At 32.6% G+C, this 12,661-nt stretch overlaps 1 protein-coding gene and 1 non-coding gene across 2 annotated transcripts in view; both read right to left on the reverse strand.

The window, feature by feature from the left end:
* Positions 1–2,120: 2,120 nt before the first annotated feature.
* Trnaa-ggc (transfer RNA alanine (anticodon GGC)) lies at positions 2,121–2,193 on the reverse strand. Its single transcript has one exon. It is a non-coding gene; the product is annotated as a tRNA-Ala (tRNA).
* A 3,502-nt stretch (positions 2,194–5,695) lies between these two features.
* Positions 5,696–12,661, reverse strand: part of LOC132735927 (centromere protein F-like) — a 47,979-nt gene continuing 41,013 nt past the window's right edge. Inside the window, exons 9-13 of the mRNA XM_060722966.1 lie at positions 11,791–11,910; positions 10,892–11,033; positions 9,154–9,315; positions 8,097–8,623; positions 5,696–6,130 (exon numbers count right to left, since the gene is read on the reverse strand). Coding sequence (XP_060578949.1) covers positions 5,921–6,130; positions 8,097–8,623; positions 9,154–9,315; positions 10,892–11,033; positions 11,791–11,910 — 1,161 coding nt within the window. The 3' untranslated portion in view covers positions 5,696–5,920. The remainder of the gene's footprint in view (positions 6,131–8,096; positions 8,624–9,153; positions 9,316–10,891; positions 11,034–11,790; positions 11,911–12,661) is intronic.

A 12,661-nucleotide genomic window follows, 5' to 3' on the forward strand; every position in this document is an offset into this window, starting at 1 on the left:
AAATAAATATTTACGGTAAAAATACGGAAAATGAAAATACGCATTTTATTTTTATCAATATTTTATTTATAAGTATATAAGAAATAGGACTTATTTTCATCGAGTGGTATGAAAATAAATATTGTGATATATGATAATTTTCATACCACAAGATGAAAATGAATCCTGTAATTATTGAAAAAGACTTGAATTTTTTGTTTATTACATTGTGATAATTTCACAGTGACATACTTTGATGCTGATGGTATTTATTCTTCTAGAGGTAGTTATGGTCGCCAAGGAGTTGCATGTGTAGCCCTAAATTTATATAATTATTTCATACACGAAACTTGTCATACTGATATTTGTTCTATTCTCTATTTTATATTTTGTTTTCCTCACTGATGTCCTTTTTTTATCTATTATTACTATATGAAGCTATAACTATCGATGTGAAATCAACGTACGTTTAATAGAATAAATACTAAAAATACGTGATCTTAAGCACGCATGTAGTTATAATTATACTAGCTATTTCCACAGGAACTTGGTTTCGGGATAAAAATCCTTTTTGAGATGTTTGTAGAACCTAAATTTAATTGTTAGAGGTTACTTAAAAACAACATCGTTTTAGAATCGAGACATCTACGATAAAAATCGTCACATTAGATTAGATTTGAGTTCTAAAATAGTTACATTTAATCTGCCAGACAGTTTTGTCGTCATGTCGCCAATGCTATATAGCATATATAGCTCTATGTTTGTTTGATTGAAGTCTCCTGTGTGACGGTTCCAGCTTGCGGGCATACTAATAGCTTGAAAATGTTTTCAAATGCAACCAGTGACGTATGTAATTGTCAAATTTAGACATTAAAAAATTTCTGTTGTTACAGATCTTGAAGTTTTATTGTGAAAATATTCTTTAAATTACATTACGATGCGTATGATTTTCTTCGATTTTTTCTCATAATGAAACAACAGTTCATCGCAATTATCGTATTCGCAGTAGTTCTGTAAAAGTAATCAAATTTGAACTAAAATTATTTGCAAATGCGTATGCTGGCACGTATGGTCTTAAAGATTTCCGGCAGGAAGAAAATACGATCGAGCTATGGTCAGGCGATAAATCGCCATCACAACGTACAGTTGCAGGCACATTTCAACTTCCTTAAGGCCCTTGCCCTCTTTAATAATTGCATAGGTCAGAAACAACGGTTAGGTCCCGTGCATAGAGGCTATTGACATTCATGTCAATATACTCTCAATAAATGATATAATGGGATGGATTTTACAGGAGTTTCGTATATCCTATAAGATTCAGCAAAGACCGAGTTTTAAACACCGCTCATCCTTAAACGAACTTCACAGAGGTTTATTGACATGAAAGGAGTGGAAATAACATCCCAAGATTAATATTCCATTTAATGTAGATCTGGACCAATAACACTTGTGCAAAATTTCAGCAGAATACCGGCAATTATTCCAATTTTGAAAAATGACACAAAATTGAAAAGTGTTGCAACGCTTTTGACATAAATCGAGCTAAGAAAAGTATCGCAAAAACACAATTTTCAATTCATTTCCGAGTATATTTATTAATTATCTTCTTTCTATCTTTCTAATTTAAGTGCCCCATTTGATCTTTATGAAATAAGTTCAAATAATATATATTTTTATGTTTTCGGAATTCGTGGAATACTCCTGTATAATCCATCCCATTGAGTATATTGAACTGGATCAACGGATAGCAGAAAGGAATATTTAATTACCGCTGGACTAAATTTTATCACTTCTGTATGGCAATGACTTATCAAGAGAGAACCATATAAAGATATCCTGCTAGCTTGAGGAAGGTCTGTGACTAGGCAGGAGGTCGGGGAAAAAGTAAACAAGTATGGGATAGTACTTTTCCAGTAAACTCGTGAACCGACGTCATATCATCATAATAGTCAATGTGTACATGTATATTAAAGAAAACACTTGAATCGATGGATATTTTGCGGGTTGTTGAGAAATTCTTGATCAAAGACGCAATCTCTGAACATGTAGAAACTTTTTCCAGTGATTAATATATATAAATACATATATATATATATATATATATATATATATATATATATAAATCGCACGAAAAATCGGCATGCCGCAGCCGGGACTCGAACCACGGGTCTCTGGATTGCCGGTCCAGTATGCTAATCACTACACCACAGTGGCCGTTACTTTTTCTTCGTGCTAATTGGCCTTATATATTCCAATATATATATATAATTATTATATATATACTTGTACTTTTCATCAATAAAGAATATTCAATATTAAAGTAGAATGACTACGTCATCTGCTGATTGGGTAATTCAGCACCCGTTTTAGAGCCAGGAATTCTCTGGTAAATTTATCAAATTTAGGAAATGATCTGTTAATATCACAGCTTTGTAAAGTTGCTGCTCACGACTGTTTTGCATTGTTGCTGAATAGCCATGTGTGCGCTTACTTTTCTTTTTCTCGCTTAACCGACGTAAGAAAATTTGCATTCCAGTCAGCGAATATAACCAAAGTCTATACTGTTAGGTATACATTTATTTTTTTTCATTTTCAAACTTTATATCCTTATTATGTAGTGTATGTTGTGAGAATACCGGCAGATTGGTTTTGGACCATGTAACATTATGATTTATATATTTCAATCAATGGGAGGATTTGTGAATTCTTATTGAGGTATCCAAGTCAATGAATTTGTATATACATGTATGTAAATACAGTATGTGCTCCTCTAGCAACAAAGCATATTTAAGTCTTGCCCAATGCAACATTATGTTATACTATTTGCGAGTGGGCAAGATAAAACTGTCTTCCTGTGAAGTTTGGTCAAAATCTACTACGTGATTAAGGAGATGTTTTGAAAGATATAAAAGGAGAATAACCGTCCAAAATGCTGACATCATATTTCCAATGTTCACCACTCTGAGCACTTCCTACTCCTGTGAAGTTTGGTCAAAATCTACTTCGTGGTAAAGATGCTCTTGAAAGAAAATGTGAATAACCACCCTGAATGGTGACATCATCGTGCTATTTCCATAGCTCACCACCCTGATTGGTCCAATGTTTCACTGCTGTTCACTTTGTTTAAAGTAACACTGGCATATCAAATTAGCTAGCACTACTTTGTACTCAGATGGATTAATAATATAACAAAAGAATAAATAAAAAAAAAACACAAGAAAACTATACGGATTAGTCTTTATTCATTAGAAATGAAATAATTTATAGTATCTACTTATGTACATTTTCTTCTTTAAGCTATTTGTCTAACTGATATATATTGCTAACATATAAAAAAATAATCACACACATTTAAACAGTATAAAGAAACAAAAAACAAAAAAAGAGAGAAAAGATTTTTACTGGCAAATCACAATTTATTGATGTCTTCAATCTACATCATCTTAATAAAAAAAAATATCATAAAAATCAGGGAAACTACAGAGGAAGAATCCACAGTTATTCATTAAAAAAGAAAGAGAAAAAACAAACAACTACCAAAAACAATCTGAAATATAGGAAATAAAAGGACTGTTCTTCAAGTAACATCATAATCTCCATAATGAAAACAAGCTCAAACTAAGTAGGCACTTCTTTTTCAGGAGTCAAAAAATAACTTTAAGCCATCTAATAAAATAGGCTCTCACAGAAATAATATTGATTTGTAATATTGGTTTGACTGTACTAATGAGAATACACTAAGAAAGAGACAAAAAATATTTACTGACAATGGTGTAGAAAAACTCTTTAAAGAAAAAAATTAAGCAACAATTCTCAATAACAAAACTGGTATAATAAAATATAATGTACATCTTTTCTAATCTAACAATGTGTCCATAACAATATTCAATTATTTACAGAAACACAAACTTTAATCATATGAAAAATGCCAAATTTCTTGCAATTTAGTCAAACTATTTAGTTACAAACTTAAGGTACAAACAAGCTTTCTGAACACAAACAGAGTGAATCTCTTTTCCAAACACACATGTGTAATCTGTCCAGTTTGAACATCCTTTCAGTCCAAGATTCAGCAATGATGAAAAATAATAATAATAAAAAAAAAATAAAAAAAACAAAAAAACTCGGCAATAAAAAAGTCCATAAGGACAAAGCTTTATAGCTCTGTAGCCAACGTCTACCACATTTATTAATTACGCATATACAAAATGTACTCAGCATGTTTAATTTGTATCGATTCATATTTTTTTAACAGTAAACAGACTTTGATACTAGCACTATAGTAAATATTAAAGTTAACAATAAACACAAAAGCTCTAAAAGAGAAATCTATGCACAGGCAAATCAAGTGACAGGTATGTAGCATAGACAGGAATTATAAAGAAAAAAAGCAGATAAAAATTGATTACAAAAATTCACTACAAAAATTTAAACACATCAAGGATAATGTTTTGAGAATTTAAGAGTGAGTGAGGGAGAAATGTTTTGAGAATTTAAGAGTGAGTGTGGGAGAAAATAGAAACACCTGCCCATCTGACAATGTGGTTGATAATCACCAGGTGAGCTTCACTTACATTCCATAAGCTTACGCAAAAAGTTACGTTCAACCTGGAGTTACGATAGAGTAAGTACGTTAGTGAAACACTCCCCGGTAATTGACGACAAAATAAGAGGAAAGGTAATACTGTTTATTTTATGTAACTAAAAAAATTCATGCTAGAGGAATCTACAGCTGACATTCCCCTGCACCTATCCCACTGTGTAAATCCAGTAATGCAGGAATGTGAAAATAATAGATGAATCATGCAACAGAAAGTCAATGGCTGATATGACATTATACTTTAACCAGCATTAATGTTACAAACATTTCCAGAAATATGTTTCCTGTTAGAGATCATATGCGAGTATGATGACCCCACTACCGGTTTCGGTGCATCATGGTTCATCCGGTGCATCATTCACAAGACCATGTAAAAATGGTCTCAAGTCACGTTTTATCTGCTAAATTCAGTATAACATGACACAAGTAGTTTGGCAAATGTCTTAGGTTTACCAAATATAAAAAAAAAAAATTAAGTTTTACATTATTGTGTAATTAACATTGATAAAGCTAAAAAAAATGGCTTCAATACCCTAGCCAGATCATTCTCACAAATAATCCTGGAAATATTTTTAATGAGGTTCATGGTATAATGTCTCAGAAAACGTTTTTTCTAATTCAATTCTTTTAATTTGAATTGCTAAAAATATATCGTTTCATGAACTTAAAATGATCCTCATTTCGGCAGTAAAATTGTACAATTCTACGTTACTTTTGCACAATTCAAATGTTATTTTCACATTCCTGTGTTACTGGTTATACATGTCCAATCCTCCCTACAAAAATATGTAAGGTTCCAAAAAATACAGTATTACTAGTATTCTGGGTAAATGTTGTATGCAAATCTTTTACCGTATCTAATAATATTGCTTTGAGAATTATGCCCCTTGCCTAACAACTGCACTGTGTCATGATAAAGCAAATATTCAAAGTTACATGCTGATAATTTGTAAAATGGTTGAAAGATGGGAAACATTAAATTTTTTCACAAGACGGTGATATAGCGATCATGAAAGCTTGACTTTTACATTTTTTCTTCAAAATAGACAAGCTAAAAATGTCAACATTAAGGATTGAAAACAATACAATGCCAAATAGAAATTACTCACCATAGAAATTACTCACCTAGAGGGTAAAACAGATGCAAAAATTATTATTTATATTTTTCTGTTACAGTTTAACATTGATTTCACTACACAAAAAAATTAAGATATAGAAAAACAACAATAGAAAAACGATACTTAACTATAACTATGTCATAAGAATCCAATGATTGGATAAAAAAACTTGTTTTCATTTCAACATATTAAAATATATGTACAACAATATGCAATGTTCATATTATGACGTTTTACACTCAGCTGGACTTTCTTCTTGCTCCGTCAATGAGTTCTGTTCCTGCTGTTCAGCCTTTCGTCTGGTTCTCATCATGAAGGGCGATTTCTTCAAACTAAGTACACGCTGGGGACCGGCAATTTTACTTGATGAACTATCACTGGTGGACTGCTGTTTCTTCACAGGACTATTGGTAATCGTTCCCAGGGGATTTTTCTGTAACACACAAAATAAAATTGATTCACAGGACCCTTGAACATGCAGAATTTGTGAAGTTTGTGTATGTACCAATCCCAATATGAATTAAAATTTTATATAATTGATCAATGCCTGTTTTCATTTTCCGTATTTACACTGTAATAATTAATTAACTAACTAACTACAATTGTACTTATTGCCAAAAAACAATTTGCCTGTGAGTAAATTTTTTAAAATATAAACGTACCTCAAGGGAAATAAAAACATTTCTGTGGCATAATTGGCCTTTAGAAATACTATTTCCTTCAACTTATAAATCTTTACAGAATCTACGTGTGGTACCATCACTATGTTATAAGAAATAGAACAAATCATTTTGAACCAAGTATAGCAACTGCCCAGTCAGCCCTAAACATTGAACAGAATGGCATCAGTGTTTTAAATCTTTAAACAGTCATTATAATGCAAGAAGACACTCTGTGATGAATACTATTTCTTAAATATTTCCTTAGTGAAAGTAAAAGAATGATAAATATATGAAAATATGTGCACTTAGCAATTCTTCAGTTCTTGTCATGGCACACATTTTTTGACAATTTATTTAAAACATTTAATCGAAAAACAAATCATTTGACCTAACAAGCCTAGCAAAGTACAATTAAGTACAATTTTAAGACCTTACTAAAGATGGTGTAAAAACACTGTATTCACAATGAAACAAGCAATTATCATAGTATTGCAAGCAATCCATAAGTCCCCTACTGGTTAAAACCCCAGGAACAGTCTGAAGGGCCATTCACTTATGTTTCTAATTTGTTGAAAAAGTTCTTTAAAAATGATCACAGGAAACAGTTTTTTTATGTACAGACAAACAGACGGACTGAAGGACACTCTAAAGTTATTTCTTTAAACATCCCTGTTATCAAAATATAACATTTTTAAAAGCAAAATTCTTAAAGAGGAGATAACTCTTGAAATAAAGATGCAAGACGTCATACATGATGTGGGTAACAAAGAACAATTAGTAATGAAGGTGTTGATAAATGAATTTTTTTTTTTAATTTTGAAGTAAAAGAAAGTGAAAAGAAATGAATGAGAAAAATTCAAATTTTTAAGGAGGGAATAATTCTGGAAATATGGAGGCTAGATTTATAAAACCTTGGTCAATTATTATGATGTGGGAGTTTGAAGAAAATCCTATAAATGATTGAAAAAGTTGGAGTAAAAATTACCAATTTCTCAAAAAAAGTCCAAGTTCAAAAGGTGCATAATTCTGGAAATAGTCTTGCTAGAGTATTGAACTTTTTTCACAAATGTTAAATGATAATAAGAAACATAGATATGAAGTTTGAAGTAGATTAACATTCACAAAAAAAAGTTATTAAAAAAACAGTATTTTTTTCATGAAAATTCTGATAAAATTTTATGCTAGAGTTGAAAACCTTGTCACATTTGATGTGGTTGATGACTAGAAACTTATATTTAAAGTTTTGAAGAAAATACTTAAGAAATAAAGAACTTATAGTGAAAAAACGTTAAAACTTGAATCAGAAATCTTGAAATTCAGTCTATTGTTGGCCACAGCAACCAGAATTTTCAACATTGGAAGAAACGAAAAGAATGTGCATAATCTACAGACTGCCATCTACTCATATTTCAAGTTTCATAAAAATATTTTCAGTACTTTATGCGTTATCACTGGATCTAGGTTATGTGTAAAATTTGCCATATTTTCAGTCTATTTGTTGTGAACCAGAATTTTCAACATAGGAAGAAAAGAAAAAGACGTGCATAATCTCCAATCTGCCATCTATCCATATATCAAGTTTCATAAAAATATTTTCAGTACTTTTTGCGTTATCACGGGATCCAGTTTTGTGGACGGACGGACTGACAGACAAATGGACTGAGGGATGGACTGACGGACGGAGGGTAAACCTAAAGTCCCATCCGGTAAACCGGTAGGGGACTAATAAAGCCATACCTTAAGTATTGACTGGGAAGTTTCATTCAGTTTTGATGGACCTTCTTTCGCTGTAAGATGACCGAGGGTACTCATGGAGAGCATGCTTGTTTCCTTCCCAGAATCATTGATACTGTCCGACTTCTTTAACAGTGACTTTGAAACACTGTTGTCTTTATCACTTGAATCACAATGTACTGTCACAGTAGACACTGCCGTCTGACCAGTTGTTTGATTTCTTGTTGGTCGGAGCCCTTTTGGTCTCTTATGAGTCAGTGATACAGATTTTTCAGACTGTGTACTTAATGTGTTTGAGACTGGTTTATTAACTATTGCACTTTTATTGGACTGGTTATCTGAAATGTTCGAGTGGTTATCAGTTGTTCTGGGACTGGGTGTGGCAGCACTGGCCGATTTTGTCACAGGAGTTGTTTTGGAGGCAGATGAAGCGTCAGATTTTGACTTTGAACGCGAGAGGGATCGGGGACTTTTCCTCCGTGGTGTTTTTTCCTCCTCCTCAATAAGCTTCGTCACAGTATCTTGTATACCTGCATTTTTATGAACAAGACAATAAATGGCATATATTTGACAGTTATTTGTCATAAAAGTATCAAAATGTAAATAAAGTAGTATTTTGACTTGTATTATATCAATCATTTTGGGATTCAAACACAAGATTATTTTATGTGGAAAATACATAGGATATATCGATGGGGAAAAAAAAGATTTCTTTGTTATAAAATTACATTACAGACCTAGCAATATTTCTTCAAGGCAAGTTAGTCTACAAGTTGTATTATCAACATGTTCTCAACAAAGGTAATAAAACATGGATCAATAGAAGTATTCCTAAAAATATACAAGTTTTAACAATTATCTATGCAAAAATTGACCACCTATATTTTACAGCGAATTTACTATTATGATTATGATTTTATTTATAAGCAAGGGAAATAACTTCCTTGCATAAAAATGATAAGGCAAGTAGAGTATTCTCCCTTCTTATTTTTTCCCTTTCTTGTTTATGAAATAAATTTCTTACTTTCTTAAAAAAATGTTCTATATAAACAGTATATACCCTGATCAGAGTGCCTTAGCCTTTTAGCTATGGGGCCAGTATCTGTAAGCTGTGATCTATCTGTCTGTTCACTGGTAAATGTCTCACCAGGCTCCTGCTTCACCGCTGTATCCATCTTATCAAAATTACCCTGCGTACCACTGCCTTTAACTGGTCCGGAACCTGAAATAAAAAAATCCACTTTAATCACGCTGTTTTATAAAGTTTGGTTTAAACATATTTATTTAAGCTGAATTGCGGAACAAGATTTTGCAATTTATAATGATAACTTTTGAGTCCGTTTCCTGGAACCAACCAGTACTGTGTCATATAATGAAACATAGCAATGACCCGATAAGGGCTCGTATCCATGACCGCTGGGTTGAAAGGCAGACACCTTTACCTTTAGGCCACAGCTCTCCTGAAAAGAAAGTACACATTCAGGCAGTCTTTAAAAAGCTATTCATTTGCCATTTTCAACGAATATTTTTGTGTAAACTATCAGATACATAGACCACTATATTCCAAAATATTCAAAATATTTCTTTTACTGGTGGAGGAAAACCTCAGCTGCCCCTTCTCCTCCCACTTCCCAATCACCATCAACACAGTAGCACTAGTATGTCACACAAGAATCTTACACTGGCTGCTGTACAGAACAGAGTATCTCACTCAAGGGTATCAGTTCACAGCAATAATGAGGTTCTGCTCAGTAACCCCCAGTTACCTGAGAGCTACATATACCTGTCTGACAGCTTGTGTCTGGTTCTCTGTCTTGTGTATTACATTTGATTCATTTATCAAACAGAAAAAGCATAAAATAATACTTTTATTCAGCACCTTTTTTTCTTATATCAGCATACAAATTTTCAACTTCATTCATACTGGCAAAATCATTCAAAGCTTGCACAGAACAGTATGCTGTACAGTAACAACTACCAAATGGACAGATAAATCGCTACCCTCAGTTCTTCATATTTAAACAAAAGCCACAAAGAAATTTTTCTAGTTCACAAAGGGGAATAATTCAATAAAACTACATACTAGAGTTACAAGTCTTGTTCAGTGACCTGCAATCATGGCTAAGAAGACGTTTATAATGTTTCCAGTGAATAGCATCAGTGGTTATGGACACAAAACTTGCATACAATATGAGCCGCGTCAAGACAAAAACAACATAGTGCCTTTGCGACCAGCATGGATCCAGACCAGCCTGCGCAGCAGGCTAGTCTGGATGCATGCTGGTCGCAAACGCATTACGTTGGTTTTGTCATCACGCGGCTCATATGCGTTCACATTAGGAGTATAATCAAGTACAAATTTATGCTAGAGCAACAAATCTTAGGAGACATGTGTGGCATTTTGCCTCAATACCTTCAGTGGTTAATGATACTGTAGAACTTCTATGTGTTGAATTTCAAGTAGTCGATTTTCTTGATGTGTCAAAGTAAAATGAGTCCTGATTTTTTTCACTATATATTCTTTATAAAAACCTACACCCATTCCTATGTATCGTTTTTTTTTCAATGTGTCTAAGCTTTTACATGGTCTGTAAAGAATAATTCGAGAAAATTTTACCATAAAGAAGTCCAAATCCATCACTTAATATGGCACTCTCAATTTCAAGATGTTTTTCACTGTATATAACTCTAACCAAGTATTACCCAAATGCCAGTGTTAACACCACTGACAACATGATTAATATAACCCGCTTTTCTACTTTTCTACTATCAGCCAAGCTAAAAACTTTTTTACAGACCTGCAGTGTTCATCTGTTTCCTATTTTGCTCCTCTAGAAGTGTGTAGCGTTTAGTGAGGGTGTGGTATTTACATAAATACTCATTAGCCTCTTCCTTAGCAGACTTCAGCTCACTCACTAAATTCTCTGTCTTCTCAGATACCTTTTATAAACAAAAGAGAAAGAAAATAAACCATATTAATTCTTGTAAATAAAAGACTGTTGTTTTTTTTATCTTAAACAAGGGCAACATTGTCGCAAAATGCGCCCGTCATAAAAGCTTTTGACAGAGATGAAGGTATTATAGATATGCTTATAGGAGATATGCTCTGGGTAATATCCTGACAATATCTGTATTTTAACATTATTCATCTCTAGTGACCTTGACCTTGCAATGTATTAACCTAAATTACATATGTTACATTTGTAGTCATGATAGTTATCATTTGTGTTACAATACATCAATAAATGTTGACTAAATGGTCCCTGTACACATTTTCTGTTTTATCTTAGCTGTGATCTCACTACGAGACCTTGACATTGGTAGCAGGGACCTGAATTTTGCGTGCAATACTTACCCTCAAAATGGTGAACATTTGTGCCAAGTTAAATTAAAATCCCGCGATGAATGTATAAGTTTTTCTCTGAACAAGCATTTTTCAATGACCTCTAAGTGTGACCTTAACCTTTAACCTAGAGACCCTAGCACTAACCTTATCTTTTTCACCTGTATAGTCAGGCAGGTCTGCACATCCATGCAGTTTCTATACTTTTGACTTAAAAACTTTCAAGTTTCATCTTCATATCTCTAAAATTTACAATTGACAGTTCAATAAATTGGAAACTAGGCAAGTCCTTTTAAGAAATTAGCAGATTGTGGCCTAACAAGAGTTAGGTATATGTACATGATCAGGACATACCTTTAGCTCTATTTCAGCTTTGACAATCTTAAGTTGTTCCTGGTACTTTGTGATGTTTTTCTTCTCTTGTAATAATTGACAGTTCAGCTTGGAACACCGACTTTGCCATTTCTCTAGAGTCTAAAAGTAGAAAAAAGCATTGCATTTCAGTTTCAAAAGTTCAAAAACAGGGTTTTCTTGCCAAAATATTAATCAGGATCCAAAATGAAGTGTAATAAAATATGCAAAAATGTTAATGTAAGACAGTGTAACACAAGACATACCATAATCAACGGAAAAACCATTTTTCATGATCATCAAATTGAGTTATATCATTGGATTTTTTTTCAAATTTTATTTCACAGTTTTTTAACAGTTTCTGACTAACTTTTAAATGCAATTAATTAAGAAATAGAGGATATTTGTTTGTTTTGCATGTAAGATTGAAACATAATTTCACTGAGTGAACACCAGATGCAATATTTTCACGAGTGGCGTAGCCACGAGTGAAAATATAATAGCTGGTGTTCACGAATGAAATATATTTCAATCTTATATGTAAAACAAATAAATTTTCTTTTTATTTCATGCTATTTAAGTGATTTTAAGTATTTCATTACTGATTTTGCCGCGTAACGTCGCGCATTTCCTTTGTGACGTCATCACATCATGACGTCACATCATCAATTTTGAAATATAGTTCTGTTAAATTTCTCTAATTTTGTTACATTTTTAACATGATGTATGTTGACATCGACTTTATTTTCCTTAAGAAGCAAAATTTACGCATGACAGCAGTTATCTCTGCCTGTCATTCCATTTAGTTACGATTCTCTTTTCATCCGCATTCAGATATAGTCCGGCTACAGTGAAAATTATATTTTATAAATTT

This window comes from Ruditapes philippinarum, unplaced genomic scaffold (genome assembly GCF_026571515.1).
Source record: "Ruditapes philippinarum isolate M1 unplaced genomic scaffold, ASM2657151v2 ctg582_1_1_1_1, whole genome shotgun sequence".
In the NCBI taxonomy this organism is placed as follows: Eukaryota; Metazoa; Mollusca; class Bivalvia; order Venerida; family Veneridae; genus Ruditapes; species Ruditapes philippinarum.